The sequence below is a fragment of the Alosa sapidissima genome, chromosome 9 (genome assembly GCF_018492685.1).
Source record: "Alosa sapidissima isolate fAloSap1 chromosome 9, fAloSap1.pri, whole genome shotgun sequence".
In the NCBI taxonomy this organism is placed as follows: Eukaryota; Metazoa; Chordata; class Actinopteri; order Clupeiformes; family Clupeidae; genus Alosa; species Alosa sapidissima.
In genome coordinates, this window is record NC_055965.1 from 29,887,484 (window position 1) to 29,914,821 (window position 27,338).

Here is a 27,338-nt window from a genome sequence, read left to right on the forward strand (position 1 = left end):
ACTATAGGATGATAGCAAGTTATCCAATATAGATTGTGTAAATGTGCTGAACATTAGACTTGTTAACCTTTCCAATAGTGATGTGTACCCTTCCATATACAATTGTAAAATTATATACTGCATAGTTCATGTGCAACTTATCTCACACTTATAGACCCTTTCAACAAGGTAAACAAAAACAATGCTTGAACGTTCGATTTGGGCCCCAATCTACTTCCTCTGCATTAAGATAACATATGGAATGTTAAAAAGGAAGTCTTGTGGGGCCAACTATGATGCTGATAATGGAACTCTCTTGAAAGGGTCCATAATGAGAGTGATAAACAATGCAGTCACATGCAGTTTTCTATATGACATCCGCTCATCTTTTGGTACAGTCCAGTCCAGAGAACTAGATGTCGCTGTACACAATTGGAACGCCATTGTGGATCAATATTGCAATTGAAGTTAATGGCGAGAAGGAGCTCCGTTGAGCCAAAATGGCGTCTGGGCAACTATGTTAAACACTGACACAGGGGTTACCACGTTTGGTACATTCCAGGTGACTAGCGTACAAGATGGCAGCCCCGATGGACGATGAATTTGAAGATGCGCCTGATGTTGAGCCATTGGAGCCTACTTTAAAGAACATTATAGAACAGAAATCACTCAAATGGATTTTTGTTGGTGGAAAAGGCGGCGTGGGCAAAACGACGTGCAGGTGCGTTTGTCAGCAAATGTTTCTAACCTAATGGTGTGTTGTCACGTCACCTCAAGCTAGCAAGCTAGCTAGCCTCATTCATGTTGCTGTTAGCTATTAATGCGTTAGCATAACATGATTTCAGGATTACTGTTTGAGTTGCAAACGTTGCGACAGGTTTTGGAACTCCTAAAAGGAATATTTATCACGCGTTTAAATAATATAATAAATCCGGCGTTATGTGATGATATCAATAGTAAATAACTCCCTGGGTTCAATGACCGGTGAACGAAGATGCTTCTATCACCAGCAAGTTAATGCTAACATAGAAGACACACCAACAACAAGAAATATTGAACGGCATAGAAGTTAGTTATATGAAGGTAAATGTGAAGTTCCACCGCGTCAACTTGCCAGGCACACGATAGAAACGCTTAACAATACTGTGAGTATGCTGTCGCACATTTTAACTGTCCCTTAAGGTGTGTTAACCCTAAAAAGGCTGGTGGTAGGAAAACGCTAACGTTACCAGTCGAAATCTGCATCAGTTTAGCCGGCTTGTTAGCAGGCTAGTAGCGACTATTTTAGTGTGAGCAGGCCTCGATTGCTGTAGCTGCTACTGACTCATCAAGTGGCTTATTGGTTAAACGAGTTTTCAGCGAGAGCAATCTGTCTACACAGGACATTAGTATATATACTCTAGGACATACCATCTGTCTACAAGGACATACCATCAAGAGAATCTTCAATCACACGTAATTAACTGAATAGAGAACTGTAATGTCTTCCCTGTCATGATGTAAACGTCCCTCGTCCTCATTATTATTCCGATGATTTCGAGGTTTTCTCCTCCTTTATGTTGGCATGCAAATTAAATGATGATCATTATAAAACAATGAGGCGTTTTCTCACGTTGTGCAGCTGTAGCCTGGCGGTCCAGTTGGCATCGGTAAGGGAGAGCGTGCTCATTATCTCCACGGATCCTGCTCACAACATATCTGATGCGTTCGACCAGAAGTTCTCCAAGGTGCCCACCAAGGTCAAAGGTTATGACAACCTGTTCGCTATGGTAAGTTCAGTAATGTTCGTCATATATGCTGCGTATTTTACTCTAACTGTACCTCCTCACTACTGTGTAATATACAGGCTAAGTGGTCTGTCCAACGCCTGCATTTGACCCATCCATGGTTAGTGAAAACACACACACACTAGGAGCAATGAACAGTGAATACACACAAACGCCCAGGGGTGCGTTTCCAGAGAGGGAGGGAGAGAGAGAGAGAGACCCAACACCCTTCAGTCCAGAGAGACGCAGACAGAGAGAGAGACAAACAGATAGTCCCAACACCCTTCAGTCCAGAGAGAGAGAGAGAGTCCCAACACCCTTCAGTCCAGAGAGACGCAGAACACAGACAGAGAGACGCAGACAGACAGACAGATAGTCCCAACACCCTTCAGTCCAGAGAGACGCAGAACGCAGACAGAGAGACTCAGACAGATAGAGAGAGAGAGACGGAGACAGAGAGAGAAAGAAGTGAGGTTTGGGGTCCACTCAGTATGCACAACTACCTGAAATGGGACAAGCATCCAACATCCAACAGCACTTCTTTCTTCACTGTGAAACATATGAAAATGTAAGACGGACATTCTTCCCCATATTCCAAATTGGCACTTTCAAGATTGTGACAACAATGAAAAAATGGCCACACACACACACTCATAATCATCCTATTATTACTCTGGTTCTTTACTGCTCTTAATTCTAAATATTTTATGTCCACCCCACACTGATGCATCCCTCTCCTCTTAATGTATTTTTTTTGTTTTTCTTTTATGGTCTTATGTTATTGTGTGTTATGTTGTATGTAACACTAGCTTTGACAACACTGTTCCCATACAGTCATGCTAATGAAGCAACTTTGAATTGAGAAACTCCTCAGCATGTGTGATTAGTGCGTGCCTCCACGTGCTGATGTGTTAACTGTATTTATGAGTGATGAGCCTTGTGTGGGATCATTGTGGCATTAATATCTCCCATGACTCTGTCTGCGTGGTCAGTCCTCCTCTTTCTTCTCCTCCTCCTCCACCACTTTGTTTATCCGGAGCTGAGCTGTAGAATTGATTAACACGGTGATGAGAATTTGGACTTGTCGTGGTGTGGTGTGAGTTAGGGTCTGCAGTGGATGGGTTGGATGTTTATATTTGTGTGTTTATTCAGTCTGCCATCTACAGTGTTTTATGTGTGTGTGTGTGTGTGTGTGTGTGTGTGTGTGTGTGTGTGTGTGTAACTTGTAAAATAAAAATAATTTATATCAACTTAATCACTCTCTCTTTCTCCCCTTTCTCCCCCTCTGGTTACCTCTGTCAGGAGATTGACCCGAGCCTTGGTGTGGCCGAACTGCCTGACGAGTTCTTTGAGGAGGAGAACATGCTCAGCATGGGCAAGAAGATGATGCAGGAGGCCATGAGCGCCTTCCCCGGCATCGACGAGGCCATGAGCTACGCCGAGGTTATGAGGTCAGGAGGAGACCCCCCCCCCCACCCACACACACACACACACACACATACATATGTGTCTGTGTATATATATATATATATATATCTTCTGACACTATAAGAAAATTGCAAAGGTGGTTCAGTGAGTAGGCCTATTGTGTAGGCTAATACTGTATATTGTTGAAGTAGGTCTAATCTTTTATTTTTTTTTAGCTAGGTGGTCCGTGCGTTTCTTTTTTATTGGTTAAGTGGTCCTTTGTCTGAAAAAGTTTGAGAAACACAGCTGTAGATCAACAACCAGACAGCGTCTAGAAAGAAAGGTGAGGATGAGAGGTTTGCCTCAGTGTAGTTTCTATTGTGGCCTCTAGGGGGCAGTGGTCAGCCACAGAGAGCTCTTATGGTGATTCATGAGCTCTTGTGTGGTGGTTCTTCCTCCACAGTGCCAGCTCAGCGTTACCCCTCGAGGGCAGTTTCTTGTACGTGGATTAAACTGAGTCCTGCACTAATACATCTTCTGTGGAGATCTCCGTTGGAGAAAAAAAAAAAAGCTTTTAGTCCAGGACAAGGCTTAACCCATGAATGGGGAAACTGGGAAACTGACCCTTAGTGTCAGTGAGTGAGTTTAGAGCTGAAGTCAGTTCTGTCTGTGACCCGTGAGCCAGGTTTCACAGAGCGCTGGGATGCCATAGCGTCGTTGTTCAGCCCCAAGGAGTGGCGTTTGTCTGGCGATCGCCGTTGCTGCTCTGACACACTGGCCAATTAGCACTCTCCTGACACGGACATGGAGTGGCAGGGTTCCGGGCACCGATCGGACTGGGTGGCAGTTACAGGCACTGGCCGGTGACTCTGTGTTTCCCTCTAAAAGGCCTGCTCACTCCTATACTAGAGTTTATTAATATAATTAACGGCCCTAGTGCTGAACAACATTGTTATGCTGCCTGCTGGGCCACACTGCAGCTGCTCCAGCACCAGTCAGCAGAAGTGTGTGTGTGTCTTCGTGTGTCTGTGTCTGTGTGTGTGTGTGTGCGTGTCTGTCTGTCTGTCTGTGTGTGTGTGTGTGACTTGGGACTCTAGGCTAGGTGAAGGGCACGTCTATGTGACTGTTCCCAAACGTGGCGGTATCATGGATGGGCCCACACACACCCATCCCGGGAGCATTAGCCTGAGGAGCAGACCTGGTGGAAGGATGTGAACACCAGGCCCCTCCTGTCCTGGTCTTCAGTCTGCCATCTACAGCGTTTTATGTGTGTGTGTGTGTGTGTGTGTGCGTGCGTGTGTGTGTAACTGTTCCCAAACGTGGCGGTATCATGGATGGGCCCACACCAGGCGCTCCTGTCCTGATGGATTGTTTTACACTGCGCTAAACTGAGCCACACAGACCGGTGTTTCCCATACGATGACTAATCTGTGGCGGGGCCGCCACGAAATCAAACTGGCCTCCACACAACAATAATGTTCTATGTTGTACTATTTAAATTCGATAAAAAATCCTATCATTGAGCTGCACTTTTTACACACGCAGCCTTTCCTTGCACCCAATCCAATCCTTGAATCCAATTCTGTGGGAAACAGCCATTTCTAAGTTGACCCCTCCCTCCCCTCAGGTTAGCTAGCACCGCGACGTACCAGCTGGCTAATGTTGCATTGACAAATCATACAGAAATGTCACATAACATTACGTAAGATCAAACTAATACAGAATCTTATAATAGTATGTGCAGGTAAAACATTTGTGTACACATACATACACACACTAACATGAGCCACACAGACGTTTCGAAGTTAACCCCTCCCTCCCCTCAGGTTAGTGAAGGGGATGAATTTCTCCGTGGTGGTCTTTGACACGGCCCCCACAGGCCACACGCTGCGACTCCTGAACTTCCCCACCATCGTGGAGAGGGGGCTGGGCCGCCTCATGCAGATCAAGAACCAGATCAGCCCATTCATCTCCCAGGTAACCAAATCAGTAATCAAATTCACCACAAAGGTAACCGCTGCCCAGTTGCCTGCTGGGAAATGGGGTTTCTTTGTCTCTTTCTGTGTTGCTTTCTAGGAGGTCAGGTGTAGTCATGACTACACATCAGCAGTAGTAGTCATCAGTAGTCAGTAGTCCATAGTTCATCTTTATGGATACTTCTGTAGATGTCTGCTTTATGTACAGTAATTCCCTGTCTATTTGCTGCAATGTGAATACACTGCATGCCAGCAGGAGGGTTTACACGGAATAGAAATTACACATATAAACACCTTTTTTTGGAATAAAACTGTCGATCCGATCTGAGCTTTAATCGTAATGAAAGGTGGTGTATTCTGTTACTATTCCGATTGAACAGCCATGTATATGGCCAATCGGTCTGCCTGCTGAGCACCTGATCGGAATAGAACATACCCCATGTAAACAGACGGATCACACATTTTTCAATCAGAATAGTTGAATCGGAATGACAAAAAATGTCCATGTAAACCCACCTAATGTTTCATGCGTGTGCAATGTGTGTTCTCTGCACCCGAGTGTTAACCGCAGTGCCCAACAGCCCAAAGAATCAGATTGTGCTTTAATCTGAGAAAAGAATGAACAAAATAAATGCAAATGTCATTTGCAAAGTCGATGTATAAACATTGATTAATAGACAGGAAATGGAAATATCTCTACTATCTACCTACTCTATATGTCTTGTCTACCAATTGTGTTCTTCTCCCCTTAGATATGTAAGATGCTGGGCTTGGGTGATATGAGTGTCTTTTCTCCCTCTCTCTAGATGTGCAATATGCTGGGCTTGGGTGATATGAATGCAGACCAACTGGCCTCTAAGCTAGAGGAGACCCTACCTGTCATTCGCTCCGTTAGTGAGCAGTTTAAAGACCCGGTAAGCGAGCGTGTGTGTTTGTGTACATGCTACAGTGAGTGTGTGTACAAGCTAAGTCTAAAAACTTAGTGAATGTGTGTTTTTGGGGATGGGTTTGTCTTCATGTACATTCTTTGTTGTGTTAACATTAAAAAATAAATGAATAAATTATCTTCAAGTTGAATGTGCTCTAACCTGTGTGTGTGTGTGTGTGGCCTCACAGGAGCAGACGACGTTCATCTGTGTGTGTATCGCGGAGTTCCTGTCCCTGTACGAGACGGAGCGTCTGATCCAGGAGCTGGCCAAGTGCCGCATCGACACCCACAACATCATTGTCAACCAGCTGGTGTTCCCTGACGGGGATCGACCCTGCAAGATGTGTGAGGCGCGACACAAGATCCAGTCCAAGTACCTGGACCAGGTGAGTGTGTGTGTGTGTGTGTGTGTGTATGTATGTGTATATATATATATATATATATATATATATATATATATATATATATATATATATATATATATATATATATATTACACACTGCTCAAAAAAATGAAGGGAACACTTCAATCATACACTGGATCAGTACTCTGACACTGTTTGGCTCTGAGCACAAGTAAAACTTTTGAGGCGAGTGTTTTATTTTGCAAGAACTGTCAGACATTCTGTGAATGTAGTTTGAGAATGGAGAAAAGGGTGGAAGGTTTTAAAAAAATGTGTTTTAACAATTGTGGAAAACTGTAAGTGTTCCCTTAATTTGTTTGAGCAGTATATGTTCAAGGGCATGTTCGTAGGCTTTGTGTTCAGGGTTTTCAAAATGGCAGGTCTGGGGGGGGAAAAAAAGAGCCTCAAAACCAGAGTCCCCTATAGAATGTGGAGGTGCACTTTTGCACTTTCTGGTTCCTAAGAAAAAAATCCTATGAGAGAAATGGGGTTCAGGAGATCATACAAATAACACTCCCTACAATAGTAAATTAACTGCTTGAGAGAAGCCCCATATTCATTCCCTTTTAATAAAAAGCGGCATGTTGTCTCCGTGTGGACCTTAAACCTGTTACATCTTTAAAATATGCCTCTGCCAACACTAAAACACGCCGGACTACAAAGCGTTCCCTAGCAAAGTCCTTTTAGGCAAGTCCCTCCACTCAGCGGCCATATTGCAACACTTTTTGGGCACTTATCGGGCATCTATTTCGGCAGAAGCGCAAGGCTTCACGACACCTACCTTGCTCCAGCGTCGAGATCACGACACATGATTGGCACAGTATCTTTACATCACACCACATGATTGGCTCAATGTATTCATTCACCTGTTGACGTTTTGCCGCGGAAGGGGTGGGATGTATGTAGACAACGGCCATATTGACGTTACAAACTAGCCCCATGCATTTCTATGGAGGATTTTTTGAGTGGCGTGTCTCATTAGAAAGTCTCTGGCTAAATGTGTCACACGGCGAGCTGTAGCTGGCTATAGTTAGGTTTACTGATTGAGGATCATGTGTTGTGAACTCGCCGCTGGAGCAAGGTTGGTGTCGTGAAGCCTCGCACACGCGCATTTCTGCCGAATAGGATGCCCGATGAGTGCCCAAAAATCATTGCAATATGGCTGCCGAGTGGAGGGTCTTGCCCAAAAGGACTTTGGTATAGTTAGCTTTACTGATTAACGACCATATGTGTTCTCATGACAATCATGCAGTTAACTTAAGTTATGTGATCACCACTATCTGTTGGAAATTGTAAATCAGATGTTTTAGGCAATATGTCTGTAACATCAAGTTACATGAGAAGAAGTTACAGAAGTTACAGAAGTCGAACAGAACACCGATGCAAAGCGGAGTTGATATGGCAAGCCAGTTTAACGTGACAGACTGAAGCAGCGGAGTTGATATGGCAAGCCAGTTTAACGTGACAGACTGAAGCAGCGGAGTTGATATGGCAAGCCAGTTTAACGTGACAGACTGAAGTAACAGAGTTGATGTGGCAAGCCAGTACCTTAATTCCATAATAATTCCATAATTCAGCTGCCAATACAAACATATACTTGCAATTGGCGCTTGCCAATTTGGAGCATGGGAAGTTTCTTGAATTTCCCCTGGGGATCAATAAAGTATCTATCTATCTATCTACCTATCTAGAGGGGAGTGAGTAAAGAGTAATCTCTTTGGATGTCATGGCTACCTTTCAACTGTGCCGCTTGCTGCACCAGGCAAGCGATATGCTGTAGTGCGCTTTATGCTTGCCTCAGAATTTTGTCAGTAACCTCTTTAGTTTTAGGAGAAAAGACAATTGGTGTGGTGCAAGACTGAATTGTAGATATATTTTAACGTGCCAAACTGAATGCCTAGGTTTTATACTGCTACTACTACTATTTTTGTTTATTTAAATACTACTGGGCTGTTGTGACAACTAAATTTCCCAGCTGTGGGATCAATAAAGTCTTATCTTATCTTTGCTAAATTTGCTACGAATTTTCCCCTTACATTTAATAATTTAGCATTAAACGCTTTTTTGTTTTTGTTTTATCAAAAGCGACTTACACATGTCCATTGTATTATGAGGGCCGGGAGCAACTCGGGGTTAAGCGCCTTGCTCAAGGGCACAACGGTGGAAGCCGTTTTGTCAGTCAGATCTTGAATCTTTTGTTTATCTCTCTCTCTCTCTCTCTCTCTCTCTCTCTCTCTCTCTCTCTCTCTCTCTCTCTCTCTCTCTCTCTCTCTCTCTCTCTCTCTCTCTCTCTCTCTCTCTCTCTCTCTCTCTCTCAGATGGAGGACCTGTATGAGGATTTCCACATAGTTAAACTGCCTCTTTTACCCCACGAGGTGCGTGGGGCAGACAAAGTCAACACCTTCTCCAAGCAACTCTTGGATCCCTACAACCCTCCTAAAAAGTGACCCCTCCCTTCTCTCCCTGGCTCTTCACTGACCGCCACGACCCGCCCACCCTCACCACACCTTCAGTGACCTCTGACCTCCGACCCCCGTGGCCCCTCTGCTCTCGGTCCAACAGACAGCAAGCCCAGCTCAGCCCACTCCAGCTCAGCCAATCCCAGCGCAGCCAATCCCAGCGCAGCGCAGTCCAGCTCAACCAATCGCAGCGCAGCAGCACTAGCCCTGAGGAGCTCAAGTCTGCTCCACACTACACCACACCACACGACCAGACACAACACAACTCGACTCGAAGATTTTATCTCTGATCTCATCTCTCTCATCACCACGACTACGCACCAGAGACGTCCTTCTACTACGATCACCACAGGACTACTCTTTATTCTCTCTCTTTTTGTGTTTTTGTCCATGGGAAGACTTGGAAGAGTTTGTCATGTGCATATATCTTAATGTCAAGGAAAAAAAAAAAAAGAACCAATAGACTAATTTTGTGTAAAAGGCTTGCTTTTGATTTATTGAATGATTATTTGTTTTTGTTTTTGGCTCTTGTCTTAGCCCACTGGTTGTGCCTGTTTAGGTGAGGTCAGGTAGAATGTATCTCAAAAACAGTTACATGCTCAACCCTGCGATGGATACTTGTTTTTAACCTTCAACCAATAGCAGGAGGCCAGGGAGATGACAGGCAGGTGTTGTGGGTGTTGTGATTGGTGTTTTTTTTCGTAGGAGGCCTGAAGACCATTTGGCTTGCAGTGATGTGGAGTAGCAGGGTTCATTAGCGCACACACACATACCTGAACTCTTCAGATTCCGGTTAATGGTCACTCTTCCCTGTTGTGTGGCCATGACTACGACCATGATCTTCATCACCATCATCACCCCCCCCCCCCCCCCCCCCCCCATTAAACCATAAACCCTCTCTGTTCCTGTGTCAGTCTCACAGCCCCAGAGCTGTGGTGCTTCACTGGCGCTTGGGCCCATGTGGACTCTGGCCCTGGCCTCTTAGCATGCCCCTTAAGCTTGAAGATAAGTGCCCCTTATTAATGCTGTTTGGAGTTTTACTATGTGATTCATAATATATTGTGTAATCATATTTAATAATCATCATAATAATAATAAATTAAGTAATTAGGTGAAAATGGCTGATGAAATCTGGCTCACTTCATGGCTCCTGTCATGTCTGAGGTGGTGTACCTGCGGTTGCCTACTCTGGTCGTTCTAACCCACGTGTTGATTTCAGAAAAGTGAATGTCGTTTGGTCTTTAATGAGGTTAGCGTGAGTGAATGAGTCTGTCTGTCTGTCCTGATATGAACAGTGCAGGAGTGCATGAGGAAGACCAAATCAAATCAAATCAATAAATAAATCTGATCTGAAATAATGATAGGAAGTTTTATTTATGTAGCGCCTTTCTCAAACTCAAGGTCACTTCACAAAGTTAACGCAAGCAGAGCACACACAGGACCCATACGCGTGAGATGGCTGTAGCTACACCTCTAAAACATAGAGAGCATGAATGTCAGACTCCCATTATGACATCACCGCTCTGACTGTCATCACCGAGTGGGTGGGGGTGTGTACGTGGGAGTCTGACTGAGCTCTCTTGACTCCTGCTCGGTTTATGGGCTCGGGGTTGGGGAGAGCCGCACTGAAACCCGTACATCTGTGGGGCGCTTTGCCCACCTGGACTCATCTTCATCACCATCCTCATCATCGGTTAGACCAGTGGTTTTCAAACTTTTTTGTCATTCCCCACTTTGTATTTTCAAGCCCTACCTGATTTCGGACTTTGGTTCCATGTTACATTTCCTATCTCGATCCGCTGGATCAAGATATTTTAATTCATATGTCGGTCTGTTTATGACACTTATGTTTGTGTGCGGCTGTTTTGTTTTGAATTTATTATCTTCCTTGTCAAAAGAGATAAAAAAAATAGTTTGTTCCTCACGCCCCACCTGTCATGTCTGTCTCTATTCCCCGCTAGTGGGGCCTGCTCCACACTTTGAGAACCACTGGGTTAGACAGTGTATGTTTGCAAGTTTTTTTTTTGTCTGTCTCTAATCAACTTGTCCGAGGGTGTAGGATTTTGGAGCAGACCAAACCCATAGTCACCTCTTGCACACTGGCCGTCACTATTTAAAACAATATCTAGAAGATTCTGTGGTTACTTTTCTGACTGAGGTTGTTATAGACCTGCGTGTTTGGTGAACTGGTGTCGATACATGACAACACAACCTGTAAAAGTCATCTCTCTCTCTCTGTTCTCTATATTTCTCTCCAAAACAGTTCTGTTTTAAATACCATCTCTCTCTCTTCTCTATATTTCTCTCCAAAACAGTTCTGTTTTAAATGCCTTTGCTGTTTAGTTTTTCTTCTTCTTTTCTCCTTTTTTAGAGGTGATAATGTTATGGGGAATCAGACCATAAATGTATAAAAAATAAAATAAATCACTATTGCATCGATGGTTGACTGCTTAACATTGTGTAGTTAATTTGTTTAATGTAGCCTATTTACTTATTCAATAGTTGACTCAACCAGGAACAAAAAAAAAACCGAGTAGGCTAAAGTTTAGCCTAGTCCATCTAGCTAGCCTAGTCTTATTGTAAACAGGTGATGTAAGAATCACACTTTTCACGCTAAACAAATCTCTTAATTGGCGCTTTCGTTGTTAAACTGTTGCAAAACAGCGCGGTTACGCTTAACAGGGTTCCCATAGAGCTGCTGCGCTTCCGCAAGCTGACACAGGCACGGTCGGAGACGGAGTCGTGCCTCCCGTTCAGCGCGCGCAGAGAGATATTATGCAAGGTGACAGGGTCAGCGGAGCACACCTTTCATCTGTGGTCCTCAACCTGGACAAACAAGGCTCCCTGCGGGGCCCAGGACGGACGGCAGGCCGGCCGAGAGAGTGGCTTATCACGGCCAGGGTCAGGCCAAGCCACGGTGCCCGAGGGGCTGAAGGCAGGGAAGTAAGCGCTATTGCACAACAAGTTTGATTTGGTACTTGGCGTTTTCTCTTTTGGATGAAGAGAGAAATGTAGGCTTTACAGTCAAGTAGTCCATGTTTCCCCGTTTACTCTCTCTTCCATTACCGTGGTGCCTGACACAACTAGCCTACACACACACTCTCTCTCTCTTAACCCAGGCTGCCTACTGTACCCGACCGCACCGCGCAGGGCTGTCGGTCGTGATCCATCAGCGATCTGAAGCGCACTGTTGCGCGTCCGCCTCGAGCAGCGGGACGCGCCGCTAACGAGGTCCTTCGCATACCCTGACTCTCCCCGCGGCGCACCCAGCCCCCCCCCCCCCCCCTTCTCTCTCGGCGAGCAGCTCCTAGCACAGAGCGACCAGTCCGGTTCAGCGGAGGCAAACGGACGCGGGTCAGCTATCAAACACTGCTACAGATAGACATCACATGCGCGAGCAGCGCGGCCTGGGACGCACCTCTTCCGAACTGTATAGTGCAAATTAACAACCAGTCACGTTTTAGAATAAGGCACAGTGTTTTTTGCTTGTTTGCTTGTTCGAATCTATACTACAATAAAATAGGCAAACCACTGTTAAAGCCAAATATAGCATACAGGCCTATGCTCATTCTGACTGAGACGTGTGAGTCCTCAGCAAATACTAATGTGTCAGGATGAGAGGGAGGGAGGGAGGGAGGGAGAGAGAGAGAGAGAGAGAGAGAGAGAGAGCACCAGGCTTTTGGAAAAAAAAGATGCCCCCTCAGATATCCCTCCTTTTCCTCCTCACCAGCGCCTCTACCTTGTGAGAGCGGCACTGCTACCATGAAGTTCGGTTAGGAGGTTAATTGGAGGATTGGTCAGTCTGGAACAGGACTCTCGTCTACTTAAATCTTTTTCTGTGGAATTTCAAAACTTCTGTCGAACTTAGACCAAAGGAAACTCGCTGTGATTTAGTGACAAAATATTCCTAAGCGTCGTTACGCATGAGGTAAGGCATAATTAACAAAATAGCCTACTAGTCTACTACTAATAATACTAGCCTACTGCATAATAATAATGATAATGACAATAATATTTCGAAGCATAATGTAATAAACAGCCTATTGACGGGCTGACATATAGCTTACTTGACTTTTTCCTCTACACAAACTAGCGTATTTCATGTGACCCAGCGTCTCCGGGACAGGCAACGTTGAGATAAGGACGAGTCCCCCGCCTCACGTGGCGCACCGTGCGCACGTCCAACAGTCACGCCGGTGCTGTTTCACACTTGATTCCCGTTACGCACGCGGACTCCACACAGGGGCGAGAGTTGCTATTGTTGAATCCTCGTTTCCACAGGGGCAACGAGGGCTGCCGACCCGGTATTCGGTAGAGGAACGGGGAGCAGGAGAAGCCGTCGAGACTGTTTTGGAGGATCAACACCATGACGGTCACGTACACCGCGCGCGTGGCAAACGCAAGGTTCTGCGGGTTCTCCAAGCTCCTGCTTGCATGGAAGGGTAGCATCTACAAAGTGCTCTACAAGGAGTTCCTTGCGTTTTTCGCCATGTACACGGCCATCAGTATCACTTACCGGTAAGCTCCTATAGCTTCAATTAAATGTGTAGGCTATGAGTTTACCATTAAGGTCGCGCATCACAGAGCGTGCGTAAATTGAGTGACGCTCCATAGTACTTCTGTAGCCATATGGTATTGAACTGTACATCCAGTAAACTTTGTAAGTTCTGTCTTTCAAGCCTGTGTAGTGGGGCCCTACCATGGGCGGACTGGCCATCTGGCATACCGGGTATTTTCCCGGTGGGCCGACGCACCTTTTGGGCCGATACAATAGGCTATATAGCCTACATAATTTAATCATTTTGGCCAACGATCGGCCCTAAGAAGGATAATCAGCGGCCCATTGGTTACATTTCCATACTGACACTCGACTGATCCAATAACAGCTCACGTCAGGCCCAACCACTCCCATTTTGGCTCAGAGCCAGGATTCTGTGAGCGCATCAAAAGTTAATCGAAGTTGCCTACTCGAAATTGCTACGGGTGCCGTAGTGACAATTGTGCAAAAGTAACACCAATGTAGAAGCTTCAAAAAGACAATATTGCAAGTAGGCTAGCATATGTCAGCAACATGTTGAAGTTGAGTTTGAACGAGGATGTAAGCACATTTTCTAAATGAATGATTTGCAAACCCGGACAGCAAAAGAGTGTCAAATCGACGTTAATTGTTGGTCAGATTAATCAGTTTCCGTCAGACGCCCAAAATTCAACATCGATGGCATGAGTGGTGGTTGGTCTCTCAAAGTAGAGCGTCTAAAGGGTTCTATCTTGGAAGATTTATCATGGTAAAGATGGGCTAAAAGACTGTAGACTGACGGAAATGTAGGCTACAAAACATATACAAAAGTCATATTCATGCACGAACCAACTAAGCTATATAAACTATACGATAGGCTACTGGAAGACATTAGTTCTTGTAGCTATACTGTTCCAAAATGTACCAGCAATATAGGCTATAGCCTACAGGAATAAAATATTTCCAGCAACAGCCCTGTTTATTTCGTGTTGTTTCAGTTGTCCTACAGTGATAACTGGTATAAATTACATTAATGTCTACGACAGTCTAGGTAGTTATTTACACATAGGCTTCAGTAATTGTTTGGTGCTGCTGTTAATTGAGCATTGTATAGTTTAAATGTAGCCTATTGAATCATTTCAAATGATACTTTGAATTCAAGCAGAAACTCTTATTTAATAATTGCTTGTATAGCCTACTTGAATATGGAGATCATGTGCTTTATGGCTACCTCTGATCAGTCAGAGTGATAGCCAGTGAGGCCTACATCACTTTTAGTGCTCCATGACGTTGAAAATATATGCATATTTAAGGGTAATGCAAGATTGTGTATTTAATTAGGTGTGCCCGACCGATTTGAGGGCCACTTGGGCCAAATATGCCAGGGCCGATTTTTGGTCCCAGTCCGCCCCTGGGTCCTACAGTCATTAAATTTAAGTTAATTTATTTGTTCATTCTGCTTTTCATTGTGTACCAATACGAAAATATGTATGATTGGATATGTCTGGAGGTTATGATTTGGAATACTGATTGAAAAAAAAAAACAATTTGTTTGTTTGTGTTCTTCATAGATTCTTTCTCCGTGAGGACCAGAAGCGCTCGTTTGAGAAGCTGTCCATCTACTGTAACCACTATGCCAGCCTCATCCCCATGTCCTTTGTGTTAGGTGCGTTTCTTCACTCCCTCAATCGTTCCTTTACACACTCAAGAACTTCATTCAGTTACCGTTTCACTGATATCAATTCACTCAGCTCTGACCATGAGACTCACTGCCCATCCATCCATCCATCTATCTATCTGTCTATTCATCCATCTATCTATCTGTCTATCTGTCTATTCATCCATCCATCCATCCATCCATCTATTCATTTATCCATCCATCCATCTATTCATTCCCATTCCCACCGTTTCACAGAGGCAATCTGGTTCAGCTCTTCTGGGTGTGTGCATATATATATACTCATGGGTGTGTGGTTCCTCACTGTTCTGCTGCTTTAGAACACTAGGGTATGTGTTGCTTAGAACACACTCAAGGTTGCTGTGATTCTCTTCTGTGCTCCATCAGAACCCCTGTTCCGCCGGCGGAACCGACTGCACTTCGTAACCTAACAGTGAGTGAAGACAAAAACACTGCTGTTTAAATAGAAAAGCTTTGAGGTGGAACTGCAACACGTGTAGCTGTGAGAATAAGCCAGTTGGGGCTGATTGTTGGCGGAGCTCTGATGTGAAGATGTGAATCGCTGAGCTGCAGGGAACAGGCGACGGCCCACTGGTCACTACCGAGAGTCTTGCTGGACTGAGGCCGGTGTATGTCTGTCCACTGCTCTGTTTGAATGGGACACATACCGGCTGGGCAGTCAAACCCACATCTGTAGTCTCAGGCCCACCAGGACGATTCTTTCCTTATTTCGGACTCTGTTATATCGGGCGACAGTGTGCGCAAATCAGTGGCTCTCTGTTAAAGAAAGAGTAAACAAATAAATACATAATTAAAAGTGGATTATAAGCAGAAAAGGGTAGTGTGTGGATGAGGACGCAGGTTTTGGAGAAAATGGCCACCAATGGGCCTATTACCTAAAAGGTACCTATTGGGAAACAGTCGAGCCAGTTCACTGCTCAATCAGAACACAATGGCCACCAACGGGCCTATTACCTAAAAGGTACCTATTGGGAAACAGTCGAGCCAGTTCACTGCTCAATCAGAACACAATGGCCACCAACGGGCCCATTACCTAAAAGGTACCTATTGGGAAACAGTTGAGCCAGTTCACTGCTCAATCAGAACACATTGGCCACCAATGGGCCCATTACCTAAAAGGTACCTATTGGGAAACAGTCGAGCCAGTTCACTGCTCAATCAGAACACATTGGCCACCAATGGGCCTATTACCTAAAAGGTACCTATTGGGAAACAGTCGAGCCAGTTCACTGCTCAATCAGAACACATTGGCCACCAATGGGCCTATCAGTGTTCTTGTGCAGTGTGTTGAAACTCTGACTTACAGTTTTTCTCAGTCGCTTTGGTGCTTTTCTCACATCACTATTACAGTTTTTCTGAACAAAACTTTACAGTGTCTGTCAACTTTACAGTGTCTGAACAAAAGCACTCTGGACAAAATGACACATTTTGCTTGCAAAAGGCTGTTACTCTCTCAAAACACTTAAAACATGCAGCAAAAGCAAATCTTGCCTTCAAACACTACAACTTGTTGCCAATTCAAAAACACTCTTTAATCAATCATTACACACTGGACAACAAAATGCAAAATCTAGTTCTCAAAATGAGCATTTTTGCTATGTCTGTTCTTTCTCATTTTTCTGGTATCAGAAAAAAACTGTGAAAAGACAAAATGTGCCGAATAAAAAAAGAATTTATTCATTCCTCCCAAGATGTAACTGTCATTGTAAGACATACAGCAAACACCTAGTAAGATACTGTTAATTTCATTGAACTACAACTTTCATCGAAATAGACCTACAGTAAACACCTTTTGTACTGTTTTCTCCACCAAATAGGCAATACAGTACTTTGTCTAAATGTGCATTAGATCCATACTTGCAAATAGCAACACAGAACAGACATCTCTTATGTATAATGAATGATTGCTGATTGAAGAATTGTGCAAAGGAGTTTCACACAGGTGTATGAGAGATTCAGACTTATGCAAGGAATCTATACCACCTGTGAAAAGATGTTTTCCTTTTGTTTAGCATGGGAAAACCAATAGAGTTTGGGGCTTTTGAATGACACCTGTGTTAACTGTTTAGCAAAAGGGTGTGAGAAATGTGTGAACCCAATGAAAATGTGTGAACACATTCGCAAGAGATTACTTCTGCTGTGCAAAGAAAGTAGTCATGAAGACCAAGTGGGTTCTAGTTTACTTAAGCAGGTAAAAGCAATCGAGAAAAACTGTAACATTTGCACAGCAGTTAGTGCATTGCTCAAAACAATTAGTGCAAACTGCAGAATCTAGTGGATAACCTGCAAAAGCACGTCACTTGCTCAAAATGGATAGTCCATTCCTCAAAAGCAAGTCTTCATGTCAATAAAACTGCCAGTGTCAAATGAGAAGTCTTGACACCATTGTTTATAAACAAGATAGTCAAATGGCTTTGTCATGTTTTCATTATGACAGTTTATTCTCTCAGTGTTTTCCAACGCATAAAAAAAGATCAGAACTCGGTGACACTACCTGAACATGCTCAATACAGCACTATGCACTACTTGTACAGCCATTTGAAAACTACAGAAAAGTTACACATTGCTGTAGTTAGGGGAGTAAGTGAGTACAAGACACTGAATACGTACGTTTCACATTTTTACTGTATGCTCTGCAATTCTACAGCATTATGACAGAATTTGATAACTAGTTCAACAATTGTGTATGTAATGACTCAAGCAATGAAATGAAGACTATTAGTTTCATTGGGAATGACTATTCATCATCCATAAGTATAGTTCATTTTGACTGACATGACATAGCCTAAGCAAATGATAATGTTATAAAACAGCAGAGAATTGTACGAAAGCAACTGATACATGTCCAAAAGCATTTGCAATTTGTTCAGAGGAAGGAGAAATTGCTATTATGATGTGCACAAATGACTAAATGTTGTGGAGGTTGAACTATTAGTTATGAGAATTTTCATTCTGATCTGAGAAAAGCACCAAAGCGACTGAGAAAAACTGTAACACCAAGTTAAACCGTTGCCAATGAAGAGAGTCCGTGGTAAGATTGCATTTACTGACGTGTTTTCTCATTCAAAGACATACGGTGAAAACTGAGAACAAGTACAAAATACAAAACATTCAGTGTGTATTCTATTCTTACAACAATGTAGCATAACTTTGTTACTTTAAAAATGGATCTTTCTCCGTTAAGCACAGCATAAAACGTTACATTGTTAGCACTTACTATGGTAACCAATAACACTGCTATGAAGACTACGATAGCAAAATCGCTACTAAGATTAATTACTAACGTTGATTTCATAGTGTTGAGATCGTACAACATACACATACAACAATAAACTTACGGCATTGCCTCTAAGAACTTGCACAGTAGCTTTATCAAGATTGTGTCTCTTGGCTGTCTGTCTGTCTGTCTGTCAACCAGGTTCAGTTTATCAACGAGTAATGACTTTAGAACGTCTTTGTCAGAAGACATGGCTATCAGCCAAAGATTCTAGAGCGCTCCGCTCTAGAATCTTTGCTATCAACAAGTCTTCACGTTCAAATATCAACAACCAGATTAAAATAATTTACAGTGCACTCACTCAGTAATTAAAAAAAACAAATTGGAAAGAAGCATTAACCCTTTGAGACCTTGAATTTGTCATTGTAATCTATCTTGTTTTTGTTTATTGTTTATTTTTCAGGACAGTCAGGGATTTGTACCCATCTGGGAAAGTATAATGCATAGCCTATGTCTCTTATGTCGGCCTTATCAAGAGAAACCATTTGTGTTTTTATGTCACCAGGAAGCATGTCAGTAGAAATAACTTTTCATATTTACGTGGGATAGATTGGAATCTTGAAATATAATAACCGTGACGCTGGGATATTCTGTGGCTTACCAATTTACGAGATAGATAGATAGATAGATAAATACTTTATTGATCCCCAATGGGAAATTCAAGATTCAAGTATATGTACCGAGTGATACAAATATTTTATTTATTAGGCTAATTGCTTTATTCACTTGAGTAGCATACACTGAACCATTGGACTAAGCATGTGCATGCCGAGACCATTTTTTTTTTTTTCATTATCTTGTAAGTTCATTATCTTGGGTTGCTATTACATTATGGTGGTTGGCAGGTCATTGTCTGCAGCAGTCCTGTATCTTTAGAAAAAAATGTATGTGTAGCATACTCGCTCAAATTGATAGCCTAGTTAATAAAGCCAATTTTCATTCATTGTTGACATGGTCCATGGAGGCTCAGACGGGTGTCCCGGGACCTGATGAACACGGCGCTAAAAAGCACAAACGAGTGCGAAAGTTGCAGCCGTGACGACAGGGAAAGTGCAGGCAGCCACGAGAGTGATTGGTCGTGTAAAATGAACGTTGCTGATGTCTGGGTTACACAAAGCTATAAGGACACAATCATTATGTTTTCTTAATGACCGACAGTTAGTTTAGTTTATAGATAAGAAATAATTTTGCCTTAAAGTAGGATAGGCCAAACGTTCGTGAAAAGGCCCGATTTACACCGTAAAGTGCCATAATGGTTTACCAAATGACAGACAGTTGAATTTCTGAATAAAACGAATGTTGGTACAGTTTTGAAATCTTAAACGTGTAACCCCACACAAACATAACGTGGTTGTAGGCAGGGAATGTGGTATTTGGGAATTTTATCCGGATACAACGAATAGCCTATTTTTTGATTGGATGTCGGTGGCTATCTATTATGACCGCCGCGCAGCGAAGCGGCGGTCATATAGGTTTAGTCAGATTTTTTTTTTTGTTCTTTTTTTTCTTTTTCGCATGCCCACATTTCCGTCAATGATTCCCGGGACACTGAAAGACCGGGGTACACGAAACTTGATGGGCATGTAACCCCACATGGATAGCATGGAACCATCGTTTTTCGTTTTGATCTGTAGCCCCCCCGCTGGACTGGACCCCCGAAAGGAGGGTAGGGCAGACACAATTTTCTGTGAATATCTCGAAAACCGTAGGGTTTAGGAGGACCATTTTTTTTTGTATGTTGATCTCAAGGGGCCATGTCAACCTATTCCATAACCACTCATTTCATGTATAGCGCCACCTAGTTAAACACAAAAAAGTAAAAATGAGGTGTTGTAATTGAAGGTATCTGTGACCTAACATAGTCAAAACTGCACGAAATTGGAAGTGTAGGATCATTATGACACCCTCTGTATGCACGTCAAGTTTTGTGGAATTCCGTTCATGGGGGGCCACACAATAAATTAATTTATGTTACTATACACCAACTGGCCTGTAGGTGGCCGGAGACAGTTTTCTGTGAATATCTCGAGAACCGTAGGGCCTAGGAGGTCCACCTTTTTTATGTATGTTGGTCTTAAGGGGGCATGTCAACCCATCCCATTACCACTTATTTCATGTATAGCGCCACCTAGTTAAAAATTAAAAAGCAAAAAATGAGGTGTTTTCATCACAATATCTCTGGCTGACAAGGTCAAAACTGCACGAAATTGAAAGTGTAGGATCATTATGACACCCTCCGAATGCATGGCAAGTTTTGTGTACTTTCGTTCATGGGGGGCCTTACAATAAAATAATTTATGTGTACATTTAGTGACGTACACCAACAAGGATTCCCGGGACACTGAAAGACCGGGGTACACAAAACTTGGTGGGCATGTACCCCTATATGGATAGCATGGAACCGTCATTCTTCGTTTTGATCTGTAGCCCCCCCCCCGCTGGACTGGACCCCCCGAAAGGAGGGTAGGGCAGACACAGTTCTCTGTGAATATCTTGAGAACTGTAGGGCCTAGGATGACCAATTTTTTCCGTATGTTTGCCTCCAGGGGTCATGTTAACCCATTCCATGTGCACACATGTGCATAAACAGATACACACGCACACACATACATTTACAGTAATCATACATATGACACATACTCACACAGTAGACATATGTACGCATGCATGCACATGCACAAACACACATACGCAGGCAAACACACAAGCACGCACATACACACACACACACACACACCCACACACATAAACATAAATTTGTACACGCACACATGCACACAATTCAAGAATTTTTCCCGTCATCTACTCCCTGAATTTTTGGTCATTGATACCCGGGACACCGAACCACCGGGGTACATGAAATTTGGTGGGTATGTAGCCCCACTAGACTTTTACGGAACGGGGACCATGTAAGGCGTAAACCATTGGTTTCCAAAGGAGATTTTATTTGTGTCGCCAGCATAGCCTATTGACAATTTATGTTGTAAATAGGCCTACCTTATAATCCTACCTGTAGCTTAGGGAAGCTAACAGCTTTCTATTAGGATCTAGTTTGTTAGTTACCGTTTTGTCATAACTCCCTGATGCATTTTTGCATTTAGAATAGCCAGAGCGAGTATTTCTCAATCGGAAAATTAAACAATATCGGGTGCCTATGGACTAGGCTGGGTGAACCCAGCATGATCTGCCCGCTATTTATTTTTTGATTTCTTAAAAGATTGAGCTTGGTCTGATGAAAGCCAGACTAGCCATGGACCTCAGTTACACAATGCAAGGGAACATGAATCAGCCTATATTTGCACGAACAATAACGGACAAAAAATCTTCAACTTTGGCCCGTTAAAATGTGTATGAACAGTCTAGCGACGCATTTCATCAAGGCCCATTTGGACATGTCAGTTATTTGCACCACTGGTTAGATGTAAAACAGCATTTCGTTTCAGACTAGGCTACTGTTACTTAATTTGTGGATTAACAATAACGTTTCAGACTACTGTTACTTAATTTGTGCATTGACAATAAAGTATTACATGAACTAAAGATGACTAAAATCTTATGTAGAAGAAGAAACATTCACAAAAAATCCATCCATCCAAAAATGACCTTTGTTTTTGATAGCTGTTGAAAACGGCATGGAACTGACAGAGATGTTTTTGTTTATAAATACATAAAAATAAATAAATAAATAAATAAATAAATAAATAACATTATGCTGATACCTTTTGCTTTTCCCAAATACAATGTAGCCTACAGGTGTAAGTGACCTTTCATCAATCCAGTTGCAATGGATGAACTGTGATGAACTGCCCTACTTGTGATTGTTTAGAGATTTTAAAGGTTTTATAACAATGCTACATCTTCTTTGGCTATTCTACAATCTATTCACCTTTTCAGCACCAGTAGGCTACTTTCTGTGCAGCCGCACACACACACTCAGGCATGCCAAACAAGCATACACAAAAGTTTCAAGAGTGGGGGATGGAGTAAAATATGGAGACAAATTGAAGTGTGATTTATTTTCGCGGAACGGATGTACAGGACTGAGCGGCGGTCATATTTTGTACCGCTATGCGGTACATCTAGTTTTTTGATTTGTCTGGTGAGTGGTGCGCTAGTTCTGAACCCTGCGAGAAATCCTCTTGTATCCCTGCGTCTCCTCTAGGCTACTAATTATGCAGATACCTTGGCATCCCTATAATATTTCTGCGTGAGAAATGCAAGGTGTGGCGTGTGAACTTGTTGAATTGCGTGTGTCTCACGCCCACTGCGTGAGACTTGAGAACCCTGTTATCATTGTATAACCATTTGTGTAAGCAGAAATATTGTTGTGCTGAGTTCTAAGAACAGAGAGTTCAAGTTAAATGTTGTTGTTCTGAGTTCTAAGAACAGAGAGTACAAGTGTGCACCCAGACAGACAGGAACTGCACCCTGTCTGTGTGTGTGTGTGTGGGTGAGATATAGTATGTCACAATGAAGTATATTCTTGCTTCCTATTTTCTGTGTGCATCTGTACAATAAAATACACAGCTTTTGGGCTGCAGAGTCAGAGACTGATGGTGTGAGGAATTCTTCCTTACATTAGAAGGCTCTCCTCTTGGTACCAGAGTTTGTGGGCAAAGCCATACTACGTGTTGTGGATCTTGTATCTATATGTTGGGGTTAAATTCCCTAACAGTAACCAACAATGTTAACGACAAACTCAGCTTCACTGCTGCAAACCAAGTCCACATATCAAACGATTAAATACACAGTTATGGAGGAATTGTTTTGGGGAAGCAGTTGCACTATATCCCGCTTTTGCTGCCTTTAAGCCACTTAAATCCATAGCCTAGATGAGCATTGCGCATACGTTACAACTTGACGTGATGGTGAAGCTAAATGCCCAAGAAACGTCACGTAATAAAAGTTGTAGGCCTATAACTCAAAAACGTGATGACAGCTTGTTCGTGGTGGTGTAGTGCTGCCTAATTGAAATTGGATAGGCAAGGGTTATTTATATAACACATTTATTGGGCTTTTAGCCTCTTTTAATTTATTTGATGAGGAACTGATAAAGACTGAGCAGCAGAAACGTCATAGTCGATACATAAATCGTTTATTATTATAATTAGGCTATTAGCTAATAGTCTAGCCTACTATTACTTTACTACTATTACTGTTATTATTACTATTATTCGGATGAGGCAAAGGAATGTAAATCTGAGTCTGAAATGTTGGCTACAAACAGTCTATACTGCTGTAACTGCACTGCTGCTATTGTTAATTGTTAACTTCCGGGAACTATTTGAGGCTTCCATTAGCTGCCATTGTTGGAAAAAATGCAACATTAGCGTCAATGGAGTTGTCTCAGCTCTACCTTTCCCCTCTCCAAGTACCCCTGGCTGCAGCTTGCAGATCGGGGCTGAGCCCAATGTGGGGCGGAGCGCAACGTTGAGCTCAGCCCAACATCAGCTCGTCATTCCCCGTCCTCTCTGTGTCCGTCTATTTACCTGGACTCGGAGTTCAATTTTTCTCAAGGAACAATGCTTCACTCTATAAAAGCGTATCCTCCTTGGACTACTGCCCACTCATGTCCCTTCCCCCCTAGCCTTCTAGAATCTGTACACTATCGGCGTTTCTTGGGTAATCTATAAAGATCATTCCAGTCTGCATAAACATATAGGCCTTCAATAACATCAATGCATTTTATCTATAGCCTATCGGTATTTTCTTTAATAGTTTAGTAGCCTGTGCGAGTCCCAAAGGGAACATGCAACAATAACATAATATAATAACATAATATTCGCCTCTATATAGCCTAGCCTATTGTTTATGTGCATGTTTTTAATTAACAGCGGCATGGCCTGTTACCTTGACGCAGCCATAAAAAAGTGCGGTACCGTTGTAACATAGCGTCATGAATGTAACAGCTCTTAAATCTTGAATCATGCTGGCTTAAACAAAGAGCTTCTGTTTTCATATAAAATCAACAAAAAAGTCCAAATGTATGACTGTTAAAGCTAATTTATTGCATTAGCCATTGCAGACCGTCACAGCGATAGCTCACCTTTATGCTTATTTTTGTCAACTTGATAAAAAATATAGTTGATAAACTGCTTATTTCTTACATGTCTGAAGCATTTGGTCCAACAGTGATATTTCAAGTTGCTCTGTTAACTTTAATTGGGTGTGATCGCGGCACAAAAATCAAAATCCATAACTCGCAATAAGTGTTGCGCGAAAAAATCAGTTCATTTTGCCATAGAGACGGGTTACAACTGACCCGCACAGGTCATGTTTTTATTTTCATTTAATTGCATTTGCTATGACTATATAAATGGCACTCATGTTAACTTAAAACAGAGGGACTGAAGATATGAATGATATGTGATTGAAGTCCACACGCTCAAATTTCACGAAGCAAACTTAAACAAACAGTTGCGGTTTAAAAAAATAAATCGCGATGCTTGAATTTTGCACCTTTTTTCTCTGGTCGTATTACAGTTTTTCTCGATCGTTTTGATACCTGTGTCAACTCTGACATCACATTCTCAAAACAGTTAACACCTGTGTCTGAACAAAACCACTCTGGACAAAATGACACATTTCCCTTGCAAAAGGCTGTTACTCTCTCAAAACACTTAAAACATGCAGCAAAAGCAAATCTTGCCTTCAAACACTACAACTTGTTGCCAATTCAAAAACACTCTTTAAATCAATCATTACACACTGGGCAACAAAATGCAAAATCTAGTTCTCAAAATGAGCATTTTTGCTATGTCTGTTTCATTACTTTCTCATTTTTCTGGTATCAGAAAAAAAACTCTGAAAAGACAAAATGTACTGAATAAAAAAACAAATTATTAATTCCTCCCAAGATGTAACTGTCATTGACATGTAAGACATACAGCAAACACCTAGCAAGATACTGTAAATTTCATTGAACTACGACTTTCATCGAAATAGACCTACAGTAAACACCTTTTGTACTGTTTTCTCCACAGCAATACAGTACTTTGTCTAAATGTGCATTAGATCCATACTTGCAAATAGCAACACAGAACAGACATCTCTTGAATGAATGATTGCTGATTGAAGAATTGTGCAAAGGAGTTTCACACAGGTGTATCAGAAATTCAGACTTATGCAAGTGTGGCAGAGCTGAGGGGTTATTGATTCTAGACGACTACGCCATCTAGGGGATTGCGCCCCAAGAAGTTTTAAAGGGTGGTTACTCTCAACCAATGACACAGGTTCGCATCAAGAGACTGAAGACATGATTTACAAAAAAATGCAAAGTCTTTTTATTAAGAGATTGACAAAGTACTAACAGAGTGATCACTCCTTAAAACACAAGCGGATATGAGCAGTTATAATATGTTATAAGATGTGTGGACCATGGGGGCGCAGGGCCCGGAGAGACTACTCAGCTGGATAGTGTGGGGAGAAACAGGGCTGTAGCTTACCACGGCAGGGATAAACTGAAGAGGAGGGGGACGGGTCCAAAACCACACCACACGTGAACACAGCAAGATCAAAATACAAAAGAAAAGAAAGCAAAACCCTGGATGTGCACACAAAATAGAGGACCAGTGAGGAAAGGGATCCACCACCGACCCACTGCTCGAGGTCAAACAGCTCCTGTCTTCCACACACACCAAGGGAGAGAGAAAGAGAAGGGCAACAATGTTTAGTGAAGGCAGGGAGGTCACAAAATGGCTAGCTGGACATAGCATACAATAATGTGTAGGACACTTAGCTTTTATGCACACAGAGGCCTGGGCCTTCCACTTAGTACTAGGCGGGAGGTCCCTGCATACTGCCCCGATGGTCCACTGCAAGACACACACAACCACAAGATTCCAAGGCCCACGCACACACACATGCACATGCACCCTAAACCGCAGACGAACACACACAAGCAAGACACAAAGTAGGCCTAAACCATATAGCAACAGGCGGTGGTGATAGAGGCGAGTACAGTCTAGCCCAGTGTCATTTGGACACGTTAGAACATGCAGTAATAACACAGAGTACACAGTACTGTACGGCAAGCGGCTTCCCAGGTGGCACGGCCGGGGGGGGGGGAAGCTACCTGACTGGACAGCAAAGGTTAGCCTACGGTAGAATTTACATGGAAACAAAGCAGCAGCGGCGAGGCCTATGTGCAGCCACAATCTGGAGCACCGCACAGGCTTCAGTTAAACTTCACTGTCTGGAAGCACAGCTAATCCAAGAACATGACAGGAAGGGCTACCGAACAGTGCTTAATGGCACGATTCCAGTGAATAAACGCTCAAGGCTGGACGTGCAAACAGTCCACTGCCAAGCGAAGATGCGCTCTTGTAGATGCAAGAGACCCAAACAGTAAACCTAGCTCCAGCAAGGCCAAACCAAACGGCCCGCGAGCCACCCAAACACGGAAGCTAGCTCCTCCAGCGACAATGGGAGAACGGAAGACGCACTGTCAGCTGATATCTAGCCGTATAAATATACTCAATGTGGGGGCCGCCCCCTTCATTAACGCACCCACCTCCAATCTGGCAGCTGCCAGAGGGAAAACAGGGAAAGCACAAGCTACCCTGCTACACAAGGAATCTATACCACCTGTGAAAAGATGTTTTCCTTTTGTTTAGCATGGGAAAACCAATAGAGTTTGGGGCTTTTGAATGACACCTGTGTTAACTGTTTTGCAAAAGGGTGTGAGAAATGTGTGAACCCAATGAAAATGTGTGAACACATTCGCAAGAGATGACTTCTGCTGTGCAAAGAAAGTAGTCATGAAGACCAAGTGGGTCTTTACTTTACTTAAGCAGGTAAAAACAATCGAGAAAAACTGTAAGTAAACCATTCATGTTTGGATGGCTGTAAGAATTACATGATCTTTCCGTAGCTACACCATATCCTGAGAATAAAACATTCATACATTTGTACCGCTTAGGGGCGTG

At 43.0% G+C, this 27,338-nt stretch overlaps 2 protein-coding genes and 1 long non-coding RNA gene across 3 annotated transcripts in view; 2 read left to right on the plus strand and 1 right to left on the minus strand.

Moving 5' to 3' along the window:
- Positions 1-364: 364 nt before the first annotated feature.
- Positions 365-11,363, plus strand: get3 (guided entry of tail-anchored proteins factor 3, ATPase). Its single transcript, XM_042105269.1, has 7 exons — positions 365-700; positions 1,601-1,748; positions 3,048-3,196; positions 4,979-5,129; positions 5,935-6,042; positions 6,245-6,442; positions 8,779-11,363. The coding sequence occupies exons 1-7, from the start codon at positions 558-560 to the stop codon at positions 8,905-8,907; spliced, it is 1,026 nt and encodes a 341-aa protein (XP_041961203.1). The 5' UTR covers positions 365-557; the 3' UTR covers positions 8,908-11,363.
- Positions 11,364-12,619: 1,256 nt separating this feature from the next.
- The window catches only part of best2 (bestrophin 2), a 33,050-nt gene continuing 18,331 nt past the window's right edge, over positions 12,620-27,338 (plus strand). Inside the window, exons 1-3 of the mRNA XM_042105085.1 lie at positions 12,620-12,847; positions 13,013-13,437; positions 15,007-15,101. Coding sequence (XP_041961019.1) covers positions 13,286-13,437; positions 15,007-15,101 — 247 coding nt within the window. The 5' untranslated portion in view covers positions 12,620-12,847; positions 13,013-13,285. The remainder of the gene's footprint in view (positions 12,848-13,012; positions 13,438-15,006; positions 15,102-27,338) is intronic.
- LOC121719703 lies at positions 15,572-18,606 on the minus strand. The gene is made up of 2 exons (XR_006034317.1): positions 18,473-18,606; positions 15,572-15,890 (listed from the first exon to the last, which is right to left on the minus strand). It is a non-coding gene; the product is annotated as an uncharacterized LOC121719703 (long non-coding RNA).